Here is a 26,266-nt window from a genome sequence, read left to right on the forward strand (position 1 = left end):
GGATAAGTACTTTGTGATATAGTCCAGTTGAATAATAGCACACTACACATCACCAAAAAGGATAAATCACTGATTCACACAGGAACATGAATGAATCTCACAGGCATAACCGTAAATGAAAGAATCTATACGCAAAAGACTTCACTCTTTATTATGCAATTTGTGTAAAGTTCAAGTACACACAAAATGAATCTTTGGTGACAGAAGTAAAAACAGTGCCAGGATGGGTTTTGACTGAAAAAAGGGTAAATGGGCTGGGTGCAGTGGCTTATGCCTGTAATCCCAGCACCTTAGGAGGCCAAGGTGGGTGGATCACGAGGTCAGGAGTTCGATACCAGCCTGGCCAGCATGGTGAAACCCCATCTCTACTAAAAATACAAAAGTTAGCCGGGCGTGGTGACGCATGCCCGTAGTCCCAGCTACTTGGGAGGCTGAGGCAGGAGAATCGCTTGAATCCAGGAGGCAGAGGTTGCGGTGAGCCGAGGTCGTGCCACCGCCCTCCAGCCTGGGAGACAGAGCAAGGCTCCCGTCTCAAAAAAAAGCAAAGGGGCTAAAATGTCTAACTTCTTAACCTGGGTGGTATTTACATAGAAATATGTGTGTATATAAAAATGGATCAAGTTGTACTCAGAATTTGTATACCTTATGCTACAACTCTATAAAAAAAAAATAGTAATGATATAGTCTCTACCGTAAAGAACTTAGAATCTATTGTGGGGAGAGAGTGGGAAAAGAGTAGCTCCTTTGCTAAATGGGATTTAATTGTGTTCTTTATATTCTTATTCTTATTCTTGTCTTTGAGTCCTTGGCAGAGTAGAAACTCGATAAATGTTGATTCTGTGAATGAACAGATAAATTTCTTGTCTTTCTAGTTAGGATTGAGATTATTCACAGGAATTAATTATTTTATTGATAAAGGGCTGACTGAGACTAAGCTATTTTCTTATGTAACCAGTTTATAGTGAATCTTCTAACATCATGGAGGTTAAAATCCTAAAAAGCAGCTAACATAATGAGCTTTTGTGTTTCTTAAAAGATTTGTGAAATGTGCAGAGACACTGTTAAGAAATGTGTTTGGTAATGACTATCATTTAAAGACATAACTTCAATTCATTTTTTAATTAGACAAGTCTGCTTGCATTTTTTTGTATTTGAAATCCTTTGAAGAGTGTGGTATTTGAGGATACTTCAACTCTTTATAAGCCAAAGTCTTTACGAGCACGTATTTATATCTTAAGGCTAATCTCACGTACTTTATTCCCTCAAATAATAGTGGGACTTATAGAGAATCTCAAGCTATTTAAATGGGGTGTCAGGCATGAAGTCTGGAGTTTCAAACTCTGCCACTATACCTTCTCACTTACTCATTTACATTGCTTTTGAGATTCCTAGATCATTTCTACTGGTCTAAATACTGTTTTTACCACCTAGAAGCACTGTAGAATGCCATCCTCTGATAAACATTTTGGAGTAGAAAGAGCAGGAGGATAAAACAACAGGCGTTTAAAAAATTCCAGGCATAGTTTAAAATATTGTACCTTTTGAACTAACAATCACAGCTAAATGCTGTAGTGCAAATGTCTATCCCTGTTTTATATGGCTTTTTTACAAAAAGCCTCATCAAATATGGAGTAAGAAAGCCTCATTCTTCTCTATCAAGGTTTAAAATGTATGGTTGTCACTTTCTTCTAGATAACCTCTAATTATAGCAGATAGATTTGAAGTGTAAAATAGGTTTATATAATGGACGCTGTCACTCATTGCATTCTGTTTCCCCCTTAGACAGGATGTGTGTTGCTCAGATACAGAGTTTAGAGTCCGAAAGATGTCAAGTAAAACACTAATTTCTAATTGCCTTCCTCAGTTGTCAAATATTCATGTTAAAAATTGTTCTGGCACATAATGAGAAATGTATGTGAATTTATTGGTTTAAAAAATATAGCTGGCTAATTATAGGTTTAAAAAATATATAGAAATGAAATAATGTATCTGTCATATGAAAAAAAATCACTCTTCAAAGAAACTGGAAAATCTCTTATTTTCTGTTTATACCAAAATTCTAAATATAAACATTTTAATTCAAAAGGAAAGATAGATATTCCTTATAAAAACATCTAAACTATTTAAAAGCCTCTAACTGGCTTTAAAGTGAGTGAAGAATTTTTCATTACTGGAGGCTTTAATGCATAAAATAAATTTTTACTTAAAATTTATAGTGAGAAATGCTTGACTGAAACAAGAATAACCTTTAAAATGAACCAGGTTTCTTCTACACGTAAATTGCAAGAGGAAACGAAAAAGAGATGGTGGAGAAACCTTTAGATTATCAGTCATACTATGTAAATCTTATTTAGCTCCTGATTTAGACTAACAAACTTTTTTTTTAATATGAGAAAATAGAAAATTTGAGAACTGGATATTTGCTGATATTTTTAAACATTTACATTTTAGATTTGATCATTGCAATTTTTAACCTTTTTTTTTCACTAGAGATACTGATTATGGCTGAAATAAGTTTGATATATGCTTGAGAATTATATAGGGAGAGTAAAGGGCAGAGATGAAATAAGAATGTTCATGTGTGTGAATAACTGAGGCCAGGTATTGATTACATGGGTATTCTCTATACTATTCTGCCCACTTTTATGTGTTTGAAGTTCTCTATAGTAAAAAAAAATAAAATAAAAAATAATTTAAGCTACAGATTATAAAATTTGAACTAGTACCACACAATTTATTTCCTGTTAAGTAGTTTCTTCCATGTCCTTTGAGCTTGGTATTTCTCATTAGCTTAGCAAGACAGCTGGGAGGGGATTTGTTTGTTATGTTTTGGTGGCAGAAGTTACACGGGTACTATGCTGCTTTTATAAAGGACTTGCGTCGTAAAGTCTTTTTTCCTCACCCTAGTGACTTCTTTTCTTACAAGAATCTTGGAATAAAATCAAAAATGCTTAGTATGATTTAAAGAGACTTTGTGTAGTTTATTTCATGTCTTCCTCTTCTACTTTATGTTAGTCTATTTTCTTCCTACCCTCTATATTCCATAAGCACTGGCTTTTCTGTTTCTAGAATCTGCCTCAGTGTCTTTACACTGCCTGCCCATCGATCAACCAACTGTTACTCAGCCTTCAAATTCTAGAGTAGTGTTACTTTAGGGAAGCTTTTTCTCTCTACCCTTCTTTACATTTTTCCTCCATAGTAATAGATGTTGTAATCTGTAACTGTTTGTTTAGTGCTTACCTCTTCTGTAGTCATGAGAGCAGGGATGATGTCTATTTTGTTCAACAGGATAACCTAAAAGCTTAGTGCTTGCCAGGTAGAATGCACATAGTAAAGATTTGTTGAACAGAGGAATAAAGGAATGAATGATAGATGTGGCTTCTCACGCTCTTAGAATAACATTGATTGTTTAAAATAGGGCGTTTATTTCAAAAACTCTCTCCTGTGCAGGGATTGTGGTAGCGTGTGGTGTAACCCAATTGCCTCTCTCATTTTGTAAGTCTTTTGGATAGTAAGTGTACGAATCCATCTTAATGTTTAGGACTGTGTTTCTTGACAGATGAATTTAATTTTCAGTGGGCAGTTGTAACTAAGCTTTAAATCATTAAAGAGTTGTTAGTATTTACTTGCATTTATGTCGAATTTTGTTTCCTTTTTAGTTCTCTAAATTTGACTTTTTTTTTCCTTTTCTCAGGTACTCTCTGCCCTTGACATACTCCAACCTCCACACATTGACTATTTTGAAGAAATGTATCCTAACCAGGGAATGTGAAAGAAGGGGACAATTTTTAAAATTAATTTGTTCTTCTAGCACCTTTTGGGGTTCATGCCTTCAAGTGTTTTAAATCTCATCCTTGCAGAAGTGATTGAGTACCTGGAACCAGGTAATTTTGAAATCCTAAGTGTCTGGCAGAGCTCAGTATTATCAACATATCCTGTGTGGTGATGCCACAGAACAGAACATCTGAACAGATATATTTAATCCCCAGACAGCCTTATGAGATAGATTATTATCATCCCCATTTTGCAGATGAAACCAGTGAGGCAGCTATGTTGTAGTAGAACCCAGGAAAGTGCTTTTACCACTATACAACAGCTGCCTGTCGGTTAAGAGAGTAATACTGCCCTTTATTATAACACTTGGGGTAAGATAGAAATTGTAGAGTTAATGTAAGTTAAGTTGTCTTATGTTCCTTAGAATGATGGTGGTGGTAGTGGTGATACTGACATAATAGCCATTACTTATATAGTTTTTATCAGATGCCAGGCACAATTCTAAGCTCTTTACACATATGTTTATTTACTCCTACAAACATTCTCTGGGGAAGGTATTGTGATTACTCCCATGTTACAGAAGAGGAAATTGAGGCACAAAAGGTAAGAAAATTGACCAAGATCACAGAGCTAGTAAGTGTGGGGATGGAGATTTGGTTCCAGGTATTCAGACTATGTAGTCTTGCTTTCAGCCCTTACATATGTGATTCTCAGGATAGAGCCCTTAACGTTCTCCTGTTACTACTGTTGATGTTTAAAAATAGTGTGTTAGACATTGTGAATAATAATGAACTATAAAATAATGGTAAAATAATGCCTGGTGATAGCTCCATGGTAATAATAAAATAATGCATGGTAATAGCTCCTGGGACTGTACAAGAAAAAAATTGAGACATAAGTTAACCTCCCTGACATTCCTGGGCAAAGTGTCACCAGTTTCCATTCCACGTTTAACTTGGTAAAGCTTTAAATAAAAGACAGGAAATCCTAAGTCATTGATTTTGGTAAGCTCATGATAGTGCAGTTTATTCAAACTCTAGGCTTTTTTATTAATACTTTAGGCCTATGACTCAGAATGGAAACCAATGTAATAGTGAGATACTTTTTCTGATTCACCAGTGAGGTAATGAAAATCTCATTCTTACACAGGGGGTTGGGAATTCCATATGAGATTGTTATCTTCGATAACTTCCTAGAAAATAGGAACAATTAAGAGCTTCCCAAGAGAACTAAGCTCGCTGAGGATTTGGGAAACTTTATATGGTAATAGAATTGTCACTGATCAACACTGCTGGGATGTTTTGATCTTTTAAACCAAAAGCTCTTGAATGCTAGTCAGCCCTCCATAGATGTGAAACTGCATCCATGGATGGAAAATATTTGAAAAAATAAAAAATAAAAAGTATAGCTGGGCACAGTGGCTCACACCTGTAATCCCAGCACTTTGGGAGGCTGAGGCAGGGTAGGCAGATCACTTGAGCTCAGGAGTTGAAGACCAGCCTGGGCAACATAACAAGGCCTTGTCTCTACCAAAAATACAAAAAAAATTAGCTGGGTGTATTGGCACATGCCTGTAGTCCCAGCCACTCAAGAGGCTGAGGCAGAAGGATCAGCTGAGCCCGGGAGGTCAAGACTGTAGTGAGCGGTGATCACACCACTGCACTATAGCCTGGGCGACAGAGTGAGACCTCGCCCTCCTGCCAAAAAAAAAGTGATACAAATTAAAAAGCAGTATAATGACTACTTACATAGTATTTATATTTTATTAGGCATTATAAGTAATTTAGAAATGATTTAAAACATACAGAGGATTGGATACAGGCTATATGCAAATACCACACCATTTTATATAAGGGACGTGAGCATCCATAGATTTTGGTATCCTCCAAGGGTCCTGGAACCAATCCCCCTTGGATACTGAGGGGAAACTGTAATCTTTTAATCCACAAATCCTTTATGGAGTTAATCCTTTTGTGCAGTGAAGGGTTAGTGGACTTGGGGTGCCCCAGCTCTGCACATTCCAAAGAAAAGACTGTCCCTTGACTGGTTCCTGGCTGACAAGAATGTCTTTGTACAGCTGAAATCTTGAGCCTGGCCAGATGGTTCTGACAAACCCTTATTTTAAAAGTACAAAATTAACCTAAGGGTAGAAGGACTGAGAAAGTTCTTTTCTTCTCAACTGTAGGTTAGTAGTAGCAACTGAGGAGAAAGAATTAATGATTCCATTTCATAGACTTCCTGAAGATTACCTGGATCCTCATTGGAGAAAAGGAGAGAACTGGTGGGAATGGATCACCACTTGTTTCATTCAGCAGAAGTACCTTCTTATACCTGGCCGGGAGCTACCCCTCTTTATTCTTTTAGTTGGTGGGAAGGAAATCCATATAGTAGAAAGCATTCCCATCAGTGCATAGTACTGTTTCTGTCTCTTTGGAAATGAAGTTGCTGAAACCAAACCTTAAAATTAGAAGAAATTTCCTTTATTAAATATGAATTTTGCTATATTTTAGCTTGTGTTGGGGGTTCCCAAGACCACCCTCAGGCTCAGTGATTCACTAGAAGAACTCACAGGACCCAGAAAAGCTGTTATTCCCTTGGTGTTCAAGGTTTTTATTGTGGGTCCGTCACATAGGCATGGAGCACCCATGTGAGTGACCTTAGCTGCTGAGTCTCCAGCCCTCCTTTTTCCCTTCCCCTCCAGAGGTCAAACTAATACAGTGTAGCCCAAGGCCCCAGGCAAAGACAGATATTCACCATATATCATATTGTTAGCATAAACTATCTGGCATGCCCAAAGCCCCAGGTATACTAAGATACTATTGTCAGGTGGATATTGCAGTGGCCCAAAGGTTATTTCCTAGAAGTAAGGGGCCAGTCTTGAAGACTTTTGGAATGTGCAGGGTTTGGACAGCCCAGGTCTGCTGAGTTAACCCTTTACTGCACATAGGCCATTATGTGAGGAAAGAATGTTTCCATGTAAGATAATTGGTGAATATGGATATACTGAATAAATGCCAAATATATTTAGGTTCTCTTCATTGAACACTTAGTTAATTCATTATATCCATTTTCTACCTTATAGTTCAGGCACATATTGTTTATATCAGGTGTTTATTTTGGTACTTGGTTTGAAAACTGTGTATGTGCTTCTATAAGATAAGAGTTCTCAGTCACTTATTATTATGGGCCATAATTTAATTGAGTCTAGGAGATCTGATTCATCATTATTTCAAATACTTACAAAACAGAGGGAAAGTTAGCATAGTTATGGTTTAAAACCATGAGTGATATAGGTTAGTAGCTGTTGGTAGCAAATTTCAACCCATTTCATCAGTTAGAATGTTTCTTTGAAATTTTCCTCCTCAAAATTGTTCACAGATGTTTAAGTAAAGAGCCTTTGTCATAAAATATTCATGGAACCCTCTGGTATACCATTTACTTAAATGTTTTATTTTATTTCATCCTATCATATCACTTAATTTTTTAGCTTCAGGTTAAAAAATTGACGCATTACTCTCACAGTAATTAGCTGACTACAGATGGAAAAATCAAATCTTTCAAACCTAAACTTCAGTAGTCTTCTGTTTTCTGCCTTATAATTCTTAGCTGTATGTAGAAGCATGCATAAAAAAAAGGTAAGCGTTTTCCAGTAGTGGTGTCAATTGGAAAAAACTGAATCCTTTTAACATAAAAAGAAATCATACCTATAGCGGCCACAGGATTATAAAGACTTTTTAAGAAGGAATGATTTAGCTTGGAGTACAAGATACTGAAAAGTTGTATTATAGAACAACTATTAAATGAAAATGTAAGAAATACTTAGTTACATATATCCTCTGCCTTCACTGCTGATTCTTTTAGTGTCCTAAATGGGAAGTTTTCTATGTCCTTTGTTTTGTTTTGTTTTGAGACAGAATTTCGCTCTTTTTTGCCCAGGCTGGAATGCAATGGCATAATCTCGGCTTACTGCAACCTCCACCTCCTAGGTTCAAGAGATTCTTATGCCTCAGCCTCCCAAGTAGCTGAGATACAGGTGCACGCCACCATGCCCGGCTAATTTTGTATTTTTAGTACAGACAGGGTTTCACCATGTTGACCACGCTGGTCTTGAACTCCTGACCACAGGTGATCTGCCGCCTTGTTGGCCTCCCAAAGTGCTGGGATTACAGGCATGAACCACTGTGCCTGGCCATGTGTCCTGTGTTTTTGATACAAATTAATTTGTTGTAGCCAAAGCAAAAAAAAAAAAAAAAAAAAATTCCTCAGTTTCCTCTTTTTTCTCCTTGAAAAATAAAAAACCTATTACCTAAAACATAAAAATATTAAAGATTAATAGGACCTCAAGTTACTATATGAATTCAGCATACTGTATTATCTATGTCAGCAGCTCCCTCTGTAGTAGCTCCGAAATATGGCACACACATTACAAATGGTTTTAGATGTTTTTTAATTTGGAGGATTATTGTGTCTACAGATTTTACAGTAGATAATATTTTGAATTTTAAATAAGTGATCCTGGAATTATGCTTTTAAGAAACTATTTTTGAGGTCTATATGAAGTTCTGTTGTTTTAGGCAAGTTCTTAGTATATAGTTATACATCTAATGGGTTCTTTAATACTTAGTTGAATGGGTCAGTACATCGAGTCAAAAATATATATTTCTATTACTTAAGTTGTGAGGGAAAATAAATAATCCTAAGTAATTATCCACCATACATAAAGTATCACATCATTACACTTTTTCTAAGATTAGAAAAGTTGGGATATATATCACATATTCAAGTTTTAATAGACAAACATTTTAAACCAGCAGGCACTTTTAAACCTAGTATAATAGTTAATATAATTTTAGAAAATTTGAGTTCTGTGTGCATTTTGATGTAATCAAATGTAAAGTAAGGGTATTGGTGTATAGTATCATGCAGTTAATCATGTATTTCCTAAAAGAGACTGAAACTGTAATAAAATTATTACATCAGTGCTCACCAAAAATTTAGTGTGGGTTTTGAAACACCATGCATTTTTAGATAACTCCTTGAAGCAACAAAAAAAAGTCAATATCTAGACTGTAAGTTTTTATAAATCTGCCTACAGGGTTCAACAGATGTAGGACAAGTCAGATGCAAAAGGAGCAATAACTTCTATCATGACCTCTGTATCTTTTAACTTTCTGTCTTCATAGTTTTTAATCTATCTAGGAAATATATTATTTAATAATTTTAAAGATTATATATTTTTCTGAGCTGATGTTTTAGCTTTGAAAGGATTACATTTTTCATTTTGTACTTTGAGTTTCTATTTGGAAATCTGTATGAAAACAGTTTGGTACTTAATTACTTTGAGCCTACTGAAATTTAAATCAAGAGAAACCAGTTCTAATTGTTTATTAGAAAACAGAATTTATTATGCTTCAGTCAGGATTCTGGATGCTCTACAGTGCACATTAACAGGCCCCTTCCCAGAAAGCACTAGTTACCTACAGGGTTGGAAATAAAAATTTGGTTTGCTTTGGGAAAAGCTTATTTTTAACTTGAAGCATAACTTAGTATTCTATGAAGACGAACATGGGTGGTGTGAGTCTTCTATGCTAGAAGCAATTACATTCTAAACTCAGTGGAAATGAGAAGTCTAGTGGAGTGTCCATACACGCTGGTTTGTTGGGACAGTCTTGGATTTTACTTGATGTTCTGGCACAATTATTGTGAAGTTCTCACTCTCAGAAGTGTCACTGTTTGGATGATAGGTTTTGCTTGTGCAGGCAATGTTTTAAATAGGAATCTCTTGTCATAAAGACAGTGAGGAAACCTGTGTGTCCATTTCAGCCAGTAAGAGTCTCTAGTGCTTTGAAACAGCTCTGTAACCCTCAGGAAATCTTAGGAGTCATTAAAAAACTAAGAACAATGGAAACAAAATGCATATATGCTTATGTAAGTGTACTCTTTCTTCAATAATGGTACTACTAAGGACCAGAAATCTATATCCTGGGAGCTTTGAAGATTCCCATATTGTAAGAACTTCCTATTCATTTATTCCATAAACATAAGCATCAACTGTGTTTCCACATTCAGGAAATTCTGTTTTATTCATTGTTACACTGCCAGTACTTAGAACAGTGCCTGACATAAAGTAGGTACAAAATAAATATTTGGTAAATGAACCAATAGATGATTTCTGGTCCAGGTTTATAATCTAGTGGAGGATACAATCACATAAATAATGACAATAATATAGGTTGGAAAGTATAATGATAGAAAAGAACTGGCCAGGCACAGTGGCCCATGCCTGTAATCCCAGCACTTGGGGAGGCCGAGGTGGGTGGATCACCTGAGGTCAGGAGCTCGAGACCTGTCTGGCCAACATGGCGAAACCCGGTCTCTACTAAAAATACAAAAATTAGCCGGGTTTGGTGGCGTGTGCCAGTAATCCCAGCTACTCAAGAGGCTGAGGCGGGAGAGTCTCTTGAACCCAGGAGGCGAAGATTGCAGTGATCGTGCGACTGCACTTCAGCCTGGGTGACAGAGAGAGACTCCATCTCCCCGCCAAAAAAAAAAACAAAAGAACCAAGGTATCCTGAGAACACTGGGGGGTTCTGATTTTTACTGTTTCCCATTTTAGTTTCCCACTGAATTACTAGAAAATTCATTTGATGATTTAAAACAAAAACAAAAACTTTCACTTACCCACTATCACTGATCCTTTCTCCTTATCTCTGAAGCCTAGAACAGAAATTTAAAGAAAGGAAAAACCAAAGAAAGGTTGATAGAACAATCCAGGAACAGATAAATTCCTGACTTAACCACCATTTTTGTCAGTATCTGGTTAGCCTTGCTTATTCATTCAGCCAAACCTTTAGCACTACTATGTATATGACATTGTACTAACCTCTGGGATGAATACAAAGATGCATTGTTCATTTATTTAATTTTTTTAAAAATGTAATATGTGAGACTCTATCCTAAATTACTTTGTTCATATCTCCAATTTATAGATAAAGAAACTATAGCTCAGAGAGGTAAATAACTTGTCCAAGGACACTTAGAAATAACAGAGATGTGATTTGAACCCATATTGTATAGTCCAGTGGGCCAGGAGTGCTCTCAACCCACCATGCTCTGCTGCCTCTTAATGCTTTCCCTGAAGGAAGATACTACAATCAATGGGGGAGAGATGAGCTGTAAAGGGATAACTAACGTGTGGTAGAATGTGCCAAAAGAATATAGTGAGGTAGTGTGGGACTTTAAAAGGAGAGATTACTTCAGGCAGAAAAAAACGATAAGGAAACTGTGTGGAGAAAAGACATTTCAGATGAGCATTGATGGATGAGAAGGATTTGGACAGGTAGCATTGAGGAGGATAGATATTCCAGATGGTGAGAGTAAGTATCAGGAGCATAATTAGGGAATGGTAAATCATCTAGTTGGCCAGAGTTTGATATGCAGAAATAATGAGAAATTAAGCTAGGTGGGGCCAAGTCATGGTGGATTTTGAATGTTGAACTAAGGAAATTGGTCTTTATTCAGCTGACATTGGGCCCCAATGAAAGATTTTTGTGATGAAGAATAACAGAATCAGAAGTATACTTTAAAAACTTAACAAGGAGTTTGTATTTGATAATGAAAAGGTTCTGGAAATGGATAGTGCTGATGGTTGCACAACATTGTGAATGTGCTTAATACCACTGAATTGCACACTGAAACATGATTAAATGATAAATTTTGTGTTGTGTTTTACCACAATTTTTTAAAAACACCATAACAAGGACCTGACTGTTGGAGCTGAGAGGCAGTGACTGTCGTGAAAGAAGAACAGAATGATGCTTGGCATTTTCCCAGATGGTTTTTCATGATGCTCAATGTTTGTTTTATGCCCTTTCTAACTTTACCCTCAGCAAAGATGTACCAGCAGGTAATACAAAATATGGTTGTTGCCATTACCTTTAAGGAGTTCATGGTTTAATAGAGATGATAGACAGTTTTCAAATAATTATAGTACCAGAATAATCAATTTTACAATAGAGACATTAACCAAATTGTCTTATGGATAAAAAAAAAAACCTGCCCTGGACTCCTTCTCTACTCCCCTACCCCACCCCCCAAAAAAGAGCTGGGAAGACTTACCTGCAACTTAATAATTTTCATAGAATAAAACATGTTCAGTAGTCCTTCCTGTATCAATTCATATAAGAACAGTTACATATTAGTAGGATAAGTATATTTTCAATACCTCTAGTAACACTCTCATTTTTCCACAAAATTTTAATCCATGTCTAATTCCTGTTCATGGGTCCGTGTAACCCTTTTTGCATAGCTTTTCTAATTAAATAACAATATGAAACAGTGCTAATAGATGGCACAACTAAGTGCATAATAGAATATTCATTCTGTAAGAATTAGAAAGTGGGTACTGTGAACAAATGTATTAGGCACTATGTTGTATCATCTCTCTAGACAGAGGAAGGAGAGCCTTTTAAATGGACCACTATTTTATTTCATCTCTTCTCAGCTCCCATAAAAAGTACTCAGAAACAGACTCTTTGATATACTTTTCCTAAATTCCTCTTGTAGATTTTTGTTCTCTGTTTATTTTGAATCTTCTTTTTTCTTCAGAACTGTTTCTTTTAGTAACTTTGTCTTTTAGAGTCTCCAACCACAAATGAGCTACACTGGTGATGGGTAACACTGAGTAGGTAAGGACTAGCTAGCATCTATAGATTGATGTGTTTAAGAGACTTGCCCTCCATTCAAAATGCTGTTGCGGTTGCTTATAACACTGGTAGCAGTCTGCTCTCAGGTTTTAATGACATCATTCGTGCAACTTTATAATAGATCATACTGGAGTAAATGCTCTCAAATTCTGTTGAGCAGAAGGACATTTGACACCAAATTGTCTGGACATGGAAGTAAGTTTTTCAGACCTGTTAAGGAAAGGTTACTCGGGCCTAATTTGAAAGCTCATTGTCTTTTGGAGAAAATGTTAATATTCATTGTATTGTCAGTAAGAAGGACGATGAAGTTTACATGACTGATATGTTCATCCCTTACCTTCTGAATGCATTAAGAGATCATTGAAGAATTTGCCCTTTCTCTTCATGAATGAAGAGATTGATACAGTAAAATGTTCCTAATCTATATAGAGGCTCCTCTTTCAAATTTGGTTTTTTATACTCCAAAAAACAGTCACTATTCCAGTCACTTTGGCTTCTGGTCCTCAGCTCTTAATCTCTGGGTTTGTGTACATGTGCATTTGCTTTGGAGGGTTATGACGGTGGAAGATTAATCACCAGTCTCTGCCATCTATGTTTGACAGACACAGAGCTTCCTTGCCTTCTCCACAGCACTTTGTAAAGGAGAGAGCTGAAGTTAAAATAACGTCATTTTCTCTAGAATGCTCTTCTTGTTTTATTACATACATGGTTATAGCCTTAGTGAAAAAGACTCATCTGACAGACCTTATGGACTGTAACAGTATGTAGAATGACAGCTTTCCCACTTTTTTCTTTTTTTTCTGGTGATTGGATTGATTTTTTTTTTTAGTCAGTTTTAAATTACAACTGAGGTAGTTTTAATTTTTGACATTCTATACAACAAATTTGTTACTTTACAAAGAAAAGGAATCTGCCTTTGCCTGGGAAAGAGATTGTCATATTCAAACGTTTTAACAACATGACCTTTTATTCCATTGATTTCTATAGAGAAGCACAGGCATGCTTCAGAAAAGGTCAGTGATTCTAATTGAAGCACACCGATTTTTTTCTAGTTGCAAAGGCTCCCATGCTTTTTGTTGCAAAGAAGATGATGAGATTTAGGGCTGACCATTTGTTACAAGAGAACACAATGCTCTCTGTGACACATTGCTGTTTTTCTTTCATGTGGAAAGCATTGTTTGAAATCAACCATATCTGTAAACCAGATTGTCATTATCCACGCTATTCAATGCCCTCACTTTTATTTCAGATCAGCCAGTTTCATATCTGAGTACAAGACTGAAACTTCCTTCCCCTGTGCACCTGATTTTGGAAGAAAAAAAAATATGAGCAGGAGATTTTATTAAGTGTCACACATTTATGGCTGTAGATTCTTTTTTCAGACAGGAATGGCAGGATTTCAGAATTTGTGCTTAAGGTGCCTGAGCATGTTAGTGTTTAAAGTGCTTAACTGTGTTATTGCTTAAGCATGTTTTAACTGTCATTCATGTACTTGTCATAAGAGAATCTGTGGCTTGAGGGGCCAGGCTTGGGCATCTATGTACTACAGTTTATTAAACCAAATTTACTGTATCTTTTGGAAAAGTCACCTGACTCATATTTGTTCCAATATATATCACATTGAAGATGAAAATTTTTTTTGTTTGTTTTTGAGACAGAGTCTCACTCTGTCACCCAGGCTGAAGTACAGTGGCATGATCTCGGCTCACTGCAACCTCCACCTCCCGGGTTCCAGCAATTCTTCTGCCTCAACCTCCTGAGTAACTGGGACTACAGGCACATGCCACCATGCCAGGCTAATTTTTGTATTTTTAATAGACACAGGGTTTCACCATGTTGGCCAGGATGGTCTCGATCTCCTGACCTCATGATCCACCCGCCTCGGCCTCCCAAAGTGCTGGAATTACAGCCGTGAGCCACCATGCCCAGCCAAAGATGAAAGCTTTTAAAAAGGATTGTAGAACCTTTGACCAATATGGGACCTACTTGATAAATATTTAATATTGCAAGATTTCTTTTTTTGTAATTTGGCTTAGCATTAATTTCTGTCCATATTAAATGAAAAAAGAATGATTAAGTTTCCATTATCTGCAATCAGTAAAGAGAGTTTAGGAATTAAAATAGGGTTTTCAAAGCTTTCTGTCCATATTCATTCTGTAGGAAATAATTTGATACAACATGTTGCCATTTTGTTTTCCCAACTCAGATAAACCAATTAAATATCTTTATTTTGCTATCTGAAAGTTTTTAACGCATCATTAGAACGTCATACAGCATCAGTAGCTCATTGCACTTGGAATATTAAATATGTTCTCAGACTTCAGTTGAGCAGGGAAGCCAGCCCACTATCTTTCTGAACTCTAGATGGCAAAAGCTTTTGACCTGATAGTTTTTTACATAAGACAGTTGTCACAACTTTTCACACATACGCACAACTTGAACTGTCCACAATGGTTAGCTGTCTGTTATTAAAAGTGTTTATTCAGCAGTGCTTTATTATGACATATTTATACAACACCTTGTCATCGGTAAGCATTTATTTGTAATACTTTGTAAATTCTCCCAGTTCTTATTGACTCTCTAAATGCTGTGTAATGAATCAGCTTTATTTTTCCTCTTTTTTTCTGGAAGGTGTGAAAAATGTAAGTCATAGACTATGTTGGCAGGCCTGAACATGGGAAGATGGAAAATTGACCGCCATCTATATACGACATAATTTTTTCTCCTTCAGCCTGAGATCCCAAGAACCGCTCCCCTTCCTATGCCCTGTAGTAAAACTCACATCACCTCTTTTAGTTCATTTAAAAGGCCTTCCTGTCTGCATAAAGATTATTTAGTGTATAGCAAATCCTGAGATTGTTTTAAAGAACTGTTTAAAGTTCAAACTCAACAGCTGGATTTTTTTCCCCTCTGCTTTGAAGAGAGTCACTATAGGTGAAACAACTTATTCACGCTAGCTCTTTCAAACACCTGTGTTCCAGGTGAAGCCAAAAAAAAAAAAAAAATCTAAAGCTTGAATCTAGTCTTTTCACCTCTCCATTAAAAAATAAATGTATCTCTAAAACTTCCCAGCTGGTGGGAATGAAATGCTATCAGTGCTCCCAACTGTTAGAGGGTAATATTGAATAATAACAAAGCCACACTTAATTTGATCTTCTGAAAAGCCTCATAACCTCATTATCATTCTCCTGAACTGCCTAACCTTCTGGTTAACCTTCTGATTATTAACCTCTTGACATACTTAATTCAGGTGTGAGAGTTTAGCGAAGCTCATGGGACTGTATTTATTTGATCTTTTTTGTCATGTCCCACTGTGTTGACTTTATTTTTTAAGATTGCTAGACACCAGGAGGCATGTGTTAGGTGGAGACCTAGAGGTTTCAGAAGCCAGTAAATATATCAGACTTGCCATAATTGGAGGATATGGTGAATCAGTGGGGCTTTTAGGCACTTCATAGACCAGCTGAGTCTCCTGCTATCAACCCAATTTATTTGAGAGCAGTACCTCAGGAAACTTAATAGACCTGTAGCACACTAGCACAAATCTGGATTTTAGCCAGAGTACAGTTTATTTATGTGCTGCTTATATTATTTTGCTCTCTACATATTCTATGCCTGTCATTATTAAGTATTAATCAAAAATATTGAATGTATCTTTGGCAGTGGGTTTAAAAATTACATGTTTAATTGATAGTTTACATCACTTAGAGGTGGCAAGAGAACCAGATGGTAGAAAATAGGATCAGGTTGAAGTGACATTTTTTTTTTACCGAAGAAAATATGATTTGTATGAGTAAGCAAAGTTTTGGGGTTTTTAATGTGTGCTTTTGTTTTGGGGGGATATGGGAACTATTAGTTATAGGATATTAATCTTTTTCTCTAATTAGGGTTAAATATGAAGAATACTAATCTGATAGGTAATATTTATCACTCTGAGCTCAAGACTAAGAAACCCGTCAGGTTATTAACCCTTTACCAAAACCAGGAGTTACCCTGTGTAGAGGTTCTCAGAGGTCTCACAGAAACTAGTATTTTTAATTGTTCCCTCAAGTTCCCATCTGTCAAAAATATGTCCTGTAGAAGACCTTTCTTGGTCTAAGAAAGGGCTTTTTGTCCTTATGAGTGAATGAGTAAACTCTAAAGGAATGTGACTGTCATGGACATGTTTTTTTGATGCCAAAAACCCTGCGTGAGACCACATTAATAAAAAGTGAATAAAGTTTTTCTCCTTTATTGGTGATATCCTTTTGAGATTGCCTAGTCTTTCCTTTTGAGATCACAGTGGCTTAAAGGAGCATTTTTTTTTTTTTTTTTTTAAGACAGTCTCACTCTGTCACCCAGGCTGGAGTGCAGTGGCATGATCTCAGCTCACTGCAGCCTCCGCCTCCAGGGTTCAAGGGATTCTCCTGCCTCAGCCTCCTGAGTAACTGGGATTACAGGTGCCCGCAACCACACCTAGCTAATTTTTGTATTTTTTAGTAGAGACATGTTTCACCATGTTGGCCAGGCTGGTCTTGAACTCCCGATCTCAGGTGATCCACCCACCTCAGCCTCCCAAAGTGCTGGGATTACAGGCGTGAGCCACTGCACCTGGCCAAAAGGAGCTTTTTTGAGTGGTCACCAGTTTCTTTGTTCCTTATATTCTTTTGCTTTTTTCCCTGGGGAGAATGTTGGAAAGAAATAGGGGCACAATCATACATTTTGAAAAAGGCCATGGACTTTGATATCAGGCAGCTCTGAGTTCAAATCCTGATTTTTTTTCCTCCACTTACTAGCTTTTTGACCTTCAAAAAGTTATTTGATACTCCTCCCTAAGCCTCAGTTTCCTCAATGATAATGGAGATGATATTCTTACTCACAGAGTTATTTTAAAGGAATAAATGAATTAATGTATGTTGAACATTTGGCATACCACCTAGCATGTACTGATGTTTGAAAAAAAACTCACTTCCCCTCCTCCCTCATATGACAATGATGATGTCTGATGATGGTGATGATGATAGCAGCTACCACCTAAATTGTTTTCTGTGTGCCAGGCATTTATATGTGATTCTAAATCCTAGCAGTAACTGTGTAGTAGGTGTTCCTGTACCTGTTTTATAAATGCAGGAACAGACTCAGAGAAGTTATTTAACTGCCTAATGTTATCAAGCTACTAAGTGGCAGAGTCAAGATTCTAACCTTGGTCATTTTGATTCCAAAGCCTACAACAAACACACCGCCTCCCACTGCTGAACCTGTTAACTCCTTATTTTAAAAAATCAATTTCCAGGCCTTCTCCCTCCTGAAGTAGAATTGTTTTGTTCTTACCTCTTTTTTTAGTTTTCTATTTTTGAAGTTTACTTTATCTTTTGAAGGACAGAGTACAAGAACGAGGGTTGTGATCTAGTGCCACGTCCACTGCACACTAAGACCTTTGACTAATTTCTTTACCTCTCTAAACCTCTTTGCTCATCTGTATAATGGGAACCCATAATGGGACTTACTTCTTACAGTAATTAGGAGTAGGTGAGGCAAAATAAATTTAAAGCTGAATGCCTAACACATAGAAAATTGCAGTAAATTTCAGCTGTTTTTCAGTCAGGCTTCTTTGTTCATTTACATTAAAATCTTTTTGCACCTTCTTGCCCTCTCTCCTTGATTTTTACATGTCAATGTCAGTCTTTTTCCAACCTCTTGGCTGTTGCCTTGCATTCATCCATCTTTTTTCTCTGTCTTGTCATTGAGTTAACATGTTCTCTACACCCACTTAGTACCCAGTCAGTGTTTATTGATGCTAATGATGATGGTTAAACAAAGATGCTGTTGGCACCAGTCCTGCAGGCTCTGAGACTGCCTGAGTAATCATGACTTCCTAAAAACAGAAAAGTACTCAATCATCTTATTTATAATTGAAGGTCAGAATTTGATGTCAGCATTTGTTTCTGTGGTGACTGTGTAGCTTTTTCTGAAGAATTACCTTTGACAGTTGGGGTAGTCAGTATTTCTGGTGTGAGGCTGATTATCATGCATTCTTAAATTACTTCCTAAAATAGATGCAGCATCGTATAGGTGGGTTAAACAAATATTGATCATGGTACAGATCTGCTTTAATTGGAGCAAGAGGTCAGGAGAGGCTTATCATTGAGGTGTAGATGGCTGCCAGGCTCTAGATTAGTTACCTGGTCTTCTTGCCCATAATCTTTTTTGCATCAGAGAAAATTGTACAGGCCTATTTTTAATTCTAAGCACCCCTCTCTGTTCTCTCCCTTTTTGATATCTCTAATATGTTCCCACCTAATGTCCTTGATCTTCAGAAGATGTCTCATTTCTTGCTTTTTCTTGCCTCAAATTCTGTCCTCCATGATAACAGTTTCTTCCTCAGCAAATTTTGTGGGAATCTAGCAGGATGTGCTGCTTATTATATTTGGGCACTGTCCACTAACAATTCAGCTGCTGACACTGGTTGCATTATTCTAAAGAATGTCATGTTGTTAAGGTTGAATTTAAAACCCATTAATGGTGAGAAGCTTCCATAATTTTAATATCCAGGTTTTTTAATGAAAGAAAGAAAGAAATGGAAAAAAAATTTTAAAGATAAACTTTTATGCAAATGAAAAGAAGATTGTAACCAAATGCAAATAAATACCTCAGTGTGGCATATTTCATTTAGTAGAAAGTAGAAATTGTTATTTTTTACTGTATCTAATGATTCCCAAACTTATATTTTTAACTTTGATCTACCATCAAAGGCCTGTTCTGTATTTCCAGCAATCTCTCATTTAGATTTTAAAAAGAAATCTGTAAAGGGCTACTAGTCCAAGCCCTGTACCTCGCCCCTCCAAACAAAAAGTAGCCAGGAGTTCCTTTTTTTTATACACACGCACATAAACATTTATACACATTTATACATACATATGCACTAACTTTTTAGTTCTCATGCACTTAAAAAATATGAGGGGATATGAAGCTATTTAAGCATATATGATTCATAAGTGCAGGGAAAATGTTTCTTGTATTGTCAAGATTATTTTTATAATTTGACTAAAGAAGGGTAAGAGGTAAAAGACTTGAAGGAAGTGAGTACTCAGGAGGTAGAGACACTGAGACAAAGAGAATGAGGTAGCAAAATTTGCCTCTTGATTTTTTTAACCTTTTTATTTTTCAGTCATTGGCCAAAAGGGTATTATTTGTCAGACATTTCTTCACTAGCAGTTTAGACTTGTTACATGGAAATAGCCACAAGTTGTTATGAGGATTAAATGAGGTGACCTATGTTAAAAGTGGCACATGGTAAGCTCAAAAATACTTTTCAGCAAACAGATAAATCCTCTGCAAATGTGGGATTATTTCTTATTTTTGATTGTGTTCTGCCAGTAACAGAACTAAGACTAAAATTCAGGTGCTGGAAGAAATGAATAAAAGTACTTGGGTGGATTGAGCAGTTACTTCAGGTCTTTTGATTCAATTTCTTCCGAAAGGAAAGACTAAACCTCAAAAAGAGAAAAATTAGTTATTTAGCATAACCTGCTACTTGTGTTGTGGGGATTCATGAAATAGTTCATATAAAGTACTTAAAGAAGTGTCTGGCACATAGTGAGCACTCAATAAGTGTCCATTTTATTTTTATTACTTTTCATGTTGTTAAAAAACGTTTTTTTGAGACAGGGTCTTGCTCTGTCGCCAATGCTGGAGTGCAGTGGCAATCAGGGCTCACTGCAGCCTCGAACTCCTGGGCTTAAACTTAAAATCCTTTCACTTTAGGCACAAATAGCTGGGAATACAGGTACGCACCACCACACCCGGCTAATTTTTAAATTTTTTTGTAGAGACGGGATCTCTTTATGTTGCCCAGGCTGGTCTTGAACTTCTGGCCATAAGCGATCTTCCTGCCTCAGCCTCCCAAAGTGCCGGGTTCATAGGTGTGAGCCCCTGTGCCTGGCTTAAAGAAATGTGTTAAGGATGAACCATTTTAGGAAACCAAATATGAGTGTATGTGTTTTTTATACAGTATAGATAAATTGCCAATTAGTTTGCACATCTAATTCAGAAATTTGTAGGTGCTGAAGAAAGCTTTTTGTTGATGGTTTCTCACTTGTTGAAATCTCTTTAGTTATTGGAAATTAGTAATTCTAATTTAGAGATTTATCTCTTTAGAAGAATATATCTTTGTTGTGCAACTTTGTTGCTCTTATTCCTGGTGGCTCTATGATGGCAAGTCTGGCTTATTCAATTGAAAATCAGAACCTAAGGAGCTTTATGAGATGAATAGCCATAACAGTGTTGTAATCTTTGAGTGAATTGCAGTTGCTTGTTTAATTGTCTGTCTCCCTTGTTAGGCTGTTGAGTTTCTCAGTGAAAGCAGTGGGCTGTCTTGTACACCACTGCATTTCTAGTACCTAGATTGGCATCTTGTACATGCTGCTATTCAAAATTTGTTGAAGAATGAAGACAGTGACTTCTCATTTGGAAAAAACATGGCAAGGGAAGGAATACTACATTATGTAATACAATATTGATTTTCTGATTTTGCTTGAAGCCTGGTTTTTGCAGCATTCGAGTAATGGCAGTCTCATGTATTTCATTTTCTCTTTTAATAGTAAACAAATTGAGGTAATAGAACTTCATGGGAAGGGTCAGACTTCAGAATCATTACAATCTAGATTTAAATGCAAACTCTGTGTGGAGCAGCGTAACCCCTCCCAGCCTCAGTGTGCTTATTTCTTAAATAGAAATACAGCAGCTATAAAGTAGGTGTTATGAGGATTAAATGAGATCATATATGAAGTGGCACATAGTAGCTTCAAATAAACATTAACATCCTTTCTCCTTTTCTTCTCCTCATAGCCCATAATTAAGAATAATTCAACTATTTTTTGTTTCATACAAACCTGCATATGATGGTGATATTTGGTTAAGAAATTGGAATAGCAGACATGTAAAGGCAAGTTGCCACGGGAAACAGCTTGGTGGGAGTGGAGAGAGCACTAGATGAGGAGTCAGGAAACCTGAGCTAGTCTTGGCTTTTTACTGACTGGGAGTGTGACCTTGGGTAAAGGATATAACTTCTCTAGCCCAAGTTTTTGTTTAAGTGATATTGTCCAGTGACTAACATGAGAAAGTAGTAAAAAAGCTTGAAATATTGTTTTTAAAAATTAACTCTTTAAAACAGTGCAGAGACATTGTTACATCTCTTGGGCACCTGAGACATCAGAGCTACCTCTCCCCACCGCCCCCACTAAAACATTTGCATCATTCAGGTTTTTTTGAAGCAAATCAGTACATTTGAAATCCATATTTCATGGAGCTACTTAACTAATTGCTGCAATCAGCAGCAATTTGTTTTATAGTAGGGCTGTTCAAATCACTTTGAGGTTGGCATACCATGCACAGTGTGTTTTTAACAATCATATTTTTAATGGCACGTTTAAATAGGAGAGATGGTTAATCTGCTTATATTCTTCTGAAAACCTTAACTTTGGTCCTATAGTTTATCTTCATCCAATGGTAACTTAAAGGGCCATAGCAAATTCATTGACCCAGTGGGTGCACCAGCTGTTGGAGTGGCTGTCCCATTTAGAAAGACCAGGAGAGGGAAGGAGCACCCTGTTTTCACTCTTGTTTGGAGACCCTCATTAAATTTCTCAGAAACAATAATCAGATAGATGCTGTTCAAGTTAATGGCACCTCTGAGTCCCTGTCAAGAGAGCTTTATTTAATGTGCAACAGACCTGGAGTGATGCAGGTGCCTTTTCAGGCCCTCATTTAATTTAAGCTGCTTTAGTTGGCATGGCAACTAGTTGAGACATCTGGGAGACATTATGCTGGGGATTGAGACTTCAGAGGATTTCTGCTAGAGCAAAGCAAAAACCGTATCATAAGGTGGTGTGTATTGCTTCTGAATTTTTGAAGCTGTATTGTTAAGAGCTTCAAATTCAGGAATTATTTTCCAAAGAAAATTTTAAAATGTTGGCCTGGTTGTTGCATTGTTTTCTATAAAGAAAAAAACTGCATTATTCATGGAGTGAAAAATGTATTTCCCCTAAGAATTTACTTTGCTAAACTAAAGGTTGACAAAACATATTCTCTGCAAAGTGGCTGTTTTAATCACTTTATAAAAATCCTATATTTAAAATTTTCCAGTCTTTTATGTTTAAAAGATACTAAAGAAGGGGAAAGCATTTCTGCACAAGGGTAAATGGAAAATGGTAGAGGTAGATAGGAGCTCTGTGTGTTTTGCCCTGAACTTTCCAGTTAATTAAAGTTAATTAACCTGTCCCTATTTTTTAACCCAACCTGTCATCTTCTCAAGCAACAGAGATATAAAAGTAGCATTATTTTAAACTCTCCTTTGTTAAACATTATAATAGATAATAGAAGGTTGAATGAAAGGTTTTTGAAGTTCATGGATCCTGAAGATAGTGACATAAGTGATGTAGTCATTTGTGCTTAGCAGAGGGAATGCCTGCTAGTTTATATTTTGTGAGAAATTATGCACGTGTGTATGTGGTCTTAGTATGAAGGAATTGACTTACCGTTTGAAATCATGCTTTATATTCATTTTGAATACCTTGTCAGTTTTTTGATATCTGGTAATACTTTGCTCTGTGTTAGTTGAATTATATGAAAGTGTTACTGTTGATCAAAAATAGTTCAGTTTGTCCATTCAAATCCCACAGGTATAGGGTGAGCAACACCCTGACCTGATAGGTTTCATAATGCTAGATGAAATGTCAGATTTCTTTTTCTGAAACGAGTACTTAGTTATAAAATACCTGCTTAGAACAGTACTCCCTCCAGTCACTTTTCCATTTTCTCCTTTCTTTGAAAATGTAGTCACTGTTAGAAGAAAGCATATGACATTATTTCATACTTATTCTCTGTTTTTGGCTTTTGTATCAGTTTGTTTCGTTTATAAATTTATAAGTCAAAGCAAGGTTTTCCAAGTGCCAGCACTATGATTTCAACCTGATAAACTTGAAAATTAAGATGTTTTCTCTCCGCTGCTTACGAGCTACCAACTGTCACTACTAACAGTAAGGATTCTGGCATCACAACTTGGCTGCCAATTTTGTAGATACGTGAAGCAGAATAGAATATAACCTGTTCTTCATATCCATGCAAGAACTCTTCAGTCCTGGCAAAAGCAAAAAAAATGTCAGTAAACTCAGCAGATCTGGCTGACATCCCATACACATAAATGCTTTATACTTTTTTTTTTGAGATGGGGACTCACTCTGTCACCCAGGTGGGAGTGCAGTGGTGCAATCATGGCTCACCACAGCCTCGACCTCCTGGGCTCAAGTGATCCTCCCACCTCAGCCTCCCTAGTAGCCGGGACTACAAGTGCAGGCCACCATGCCCAGCTAACTTTATTTTTTTTTGTAGAGACAGGGTGTCATTAAGATGCCCAGGCAGGTCTTGAACTGCTGAGCTCAAGTGATCCTCCTGCCTTGATCTCCCAAAATGTTGGGATTACAGGCATGAGCCACCATGCCTGGCCATTGGTACGTCAGGATTTTTTTATTTTTTATTTATTTATTTATTTTTCCTGTATAAAAGCTCAAGTTTCGGCCGGGCGCAGTGGCTCATGCCTGTAATCCCAGCACTTTGGGAGGCTGAGGCGGGCAGATCACCTGAAGTCGGGAGTTCAATACCAGCCTGACCAACATGGAGAAACCCTATCTCTACTAAAAATACAAAGATTAGCCAGGCGTGGTGGCACATACCTGTAATCCCAGCTACTCGGGAGGCTGAGGCAGGAGAATAGCTTGAACCTGAGAGGTGGAGGTTGTGGTGAGCCAAGATCATGCCATTGCACTCCAGCCTGGGCAACAAGAGCGAAATTCCCCCTCAAAAAAAAAAAAAGCTCAAGTTGACAACTGTCTTAGTCCATTCATTCTGCTATAACAAAATACCATAAACTGGGTGGTTTATAAACAACACTAATTTACTTCTGACAGTTCTGGAGGCTGGGAAGTCCAAAATCAAGGTACTGGCAGAGTTGGTGTCTGCCGAGGGCCCATTTCCTAGTTGACATTCTTTAACTATAACCTAACATTGTGGAAAGAACTAACAAACTCCATTAGGTCTCTTTTATAGAGAGGCTCTGCCCTCATGACCTAATCACCTCCCAAAGGTCCCACCTCTTAATCACATCTTCTTAGGGGTTAGCATTTCAACCTATGAACTTTGGGGAGGACACAGATGTTCAGAACATAACAAAACACTTAATGCAGGGATGGCAATTGTGAAATTTTTATTTTTGTTTTGTTGTTTGGGTTTTTTCTGTGTAATGGTCCTTTGTTTCCTCTCCCTTGAGAATTCTGGAACCAGTGCAACTCAAGAATATTGGGACTTCTGATTAAGACTTAAAGGTGCAAGTAGCAGTTTTTTATATCACCGTCCTGTGATTTCCTAGTGGAAAAGAAATTTTCGGTACATACTAGTGGGTTAATATCCTTAATATGAGAAACAGTATTACAAAAAAATTATCACCTCAGTAGAAAATTGAGCAAAGGACAGGAACAATTTGCTGTCACTCTTGCTTTTCCTTTTTTTTTCTGTCTCTCATGGTCACACATGTGTGTGGCCAATAAACGTGTAAAGAGTTTTCAACCTTAAAACACAGTGGATAGAACATAAATCTTTACTACCATTCCTTCCTGTAGTCCCCTTAAATTTCACTAAAGGGTTAAAAATTCAGTCTAGAAAAGGCAGAAATCTAAGGTGGCAGTAATGAGAACCCAGAAACAGGTTGGTTCTTGCTACAGAATGTCAGAAAGTCTCAGGAATTGGAGGCATCAAGTATCTCAGAAAGTGGGGATACATGTGGGCCTAAACATCGGATTGGTTGCAAGCCTGTTTAAGAAGTAGTACGATGCTCAGATCTTCTTCTCCCACCCTGCTGGAAACTAAAAGTTTATTCCCTGGACACCCACTAAAATAGAATTCTGGCAGCCTGACCTATTCATCCTAAGAAGGAAGATTGGAGGACTCTTCTGAATAAATGATTAACCCAGGAAGGAGGATCTATACATAATTGAGGGTTCCTCATGAAATAATACCTTAAAGCTCTAAGCACTCCCACAGAGCTACATTATAGTGAAACAATAATATTGTAAACATCCAGTGGCAGGAGATGACTTAACTCCTGACATATTATGTAAAATGGAGTACTATTTAAGCATTTGAAATGATATAAAAGAATATATGTAATACCATGGAAAGAGTTTACAGTATTTTAAAACTTTTTAAAAGTGTATATAATATCCTCACATACACATAAAATTCTATGTATAGGATGTTTATCTCAAGGTTATTTAAAATAGTTAAAAATAGGTCAGTCTCAGTGGCTTACACCTGTAATCCCAGCACTTTGAGATACTGAGGTGGGCAGATCACTTGAGGTCAGGAGTTCAAGACCAGCCTGGCCAACATGGCGAAACCCCATCTCTACTAAAAATACAAAAATTAGTCGGACATGTTGGCATGCGCCTGTAATCCTAGCTACTCAGGAGGCTGAGGCATGAGGATTGCTTGAACCTGGGAAATGGAGGTTGCACAATTACGAGCCGAGATCACGGCACAGCACTCCAGCCGGGGTGACAGAGCAAGACTCCATCTCACAAAATAAAATAGTAAAAAATAAAATTAGAAATAGCTTTTTAACGATGATCACTTGGTTAAATGAATTATAATATAGCCACACATTAGAACACTATGCAGTCATTAAAATTCTGCATTATTAAACCATTGAATGGGATAAACAAGGGATTCCCTTGCTTGGTTTGTTTTTAGATCCTTAT

At 36.9% G+C, this 26,266-nt stretch overlaps 1 protein-coding gene and 1 long non-coding RNA gene across 8 annotated transcripts in view; one reads left to right on the forward strand and one right to left on the reverse strand.

The window, feature by feature from the left end:
* NLK (nemo like kinase) overlaps positions 1–26,266 on the forward strand; it is a 152,085-nt gene that overhangs the window by 85,921 nt on the left and 39,898 nt on the right. For all 5 annotated transcript variants that reach the window (XR_002912037.3, XR_002912039.3, XR_008515059.2 and 2 more), the window contains exon 3: positions 3,695–3,750. Coding sequence is in view for 2 of the 5 variants with exons in the window: in XM_002827151.5 (XP_002827197.2) it covers positions 3,695–3,750 (56 nt within the window). In the remaining 3 variants the exon portion in view is untranslated. The remainder of the gene's footprint in view (positions 1–3,694; positions 3,751–26,266) is intronic.
* The window catches only part of LOC129051067 (uncharacterized), a 37,246-nt gene continuing 14,871 nt past the window's right edge, over positions 3,892–26,266 (reverse strand). Inside the window, exons 3-8 of one of the 3 annotated variants that reach the window (XR_008515060.2) lie at positions 24,188–24,310; positions 23,562–23,595; positions 23,234–23,297; positions 11,893–11,940; positions 10,456–10,491; positions 3,892–6,231 (exon numbers count right to left, since the gene is read on the reverse strand). This is a non-coding gene — a long non-coding RNA (uncharacterized LOC129051067). Of the gene's footprint in view, positions 6,232–10,455; positions 10,492–11,892; positions 11,941–23,233; positions 23,596–24,187; positions 24,876–26,266 lie in introns of all 3 variants that reach the window. The other 2 variants (XR_010138220.1, XR_010138221.1) reach the window with 2 other exon arrangements.

Source organism: Pongo abelii, chromosome 19 (genome assembly GCF_028885655.2).
Source record: "Pongo abelii isolate AG06213 chromosome 19, NHGRI_mPonAbe1-v2.0_pri, whole genome shotgun sequence".
Classification (NCBI taxonomy): Eukaryota; Metazoa; Chordata; class Mammalia; order Primates; family Hominidae; genus Pongo; species Pongo abelii.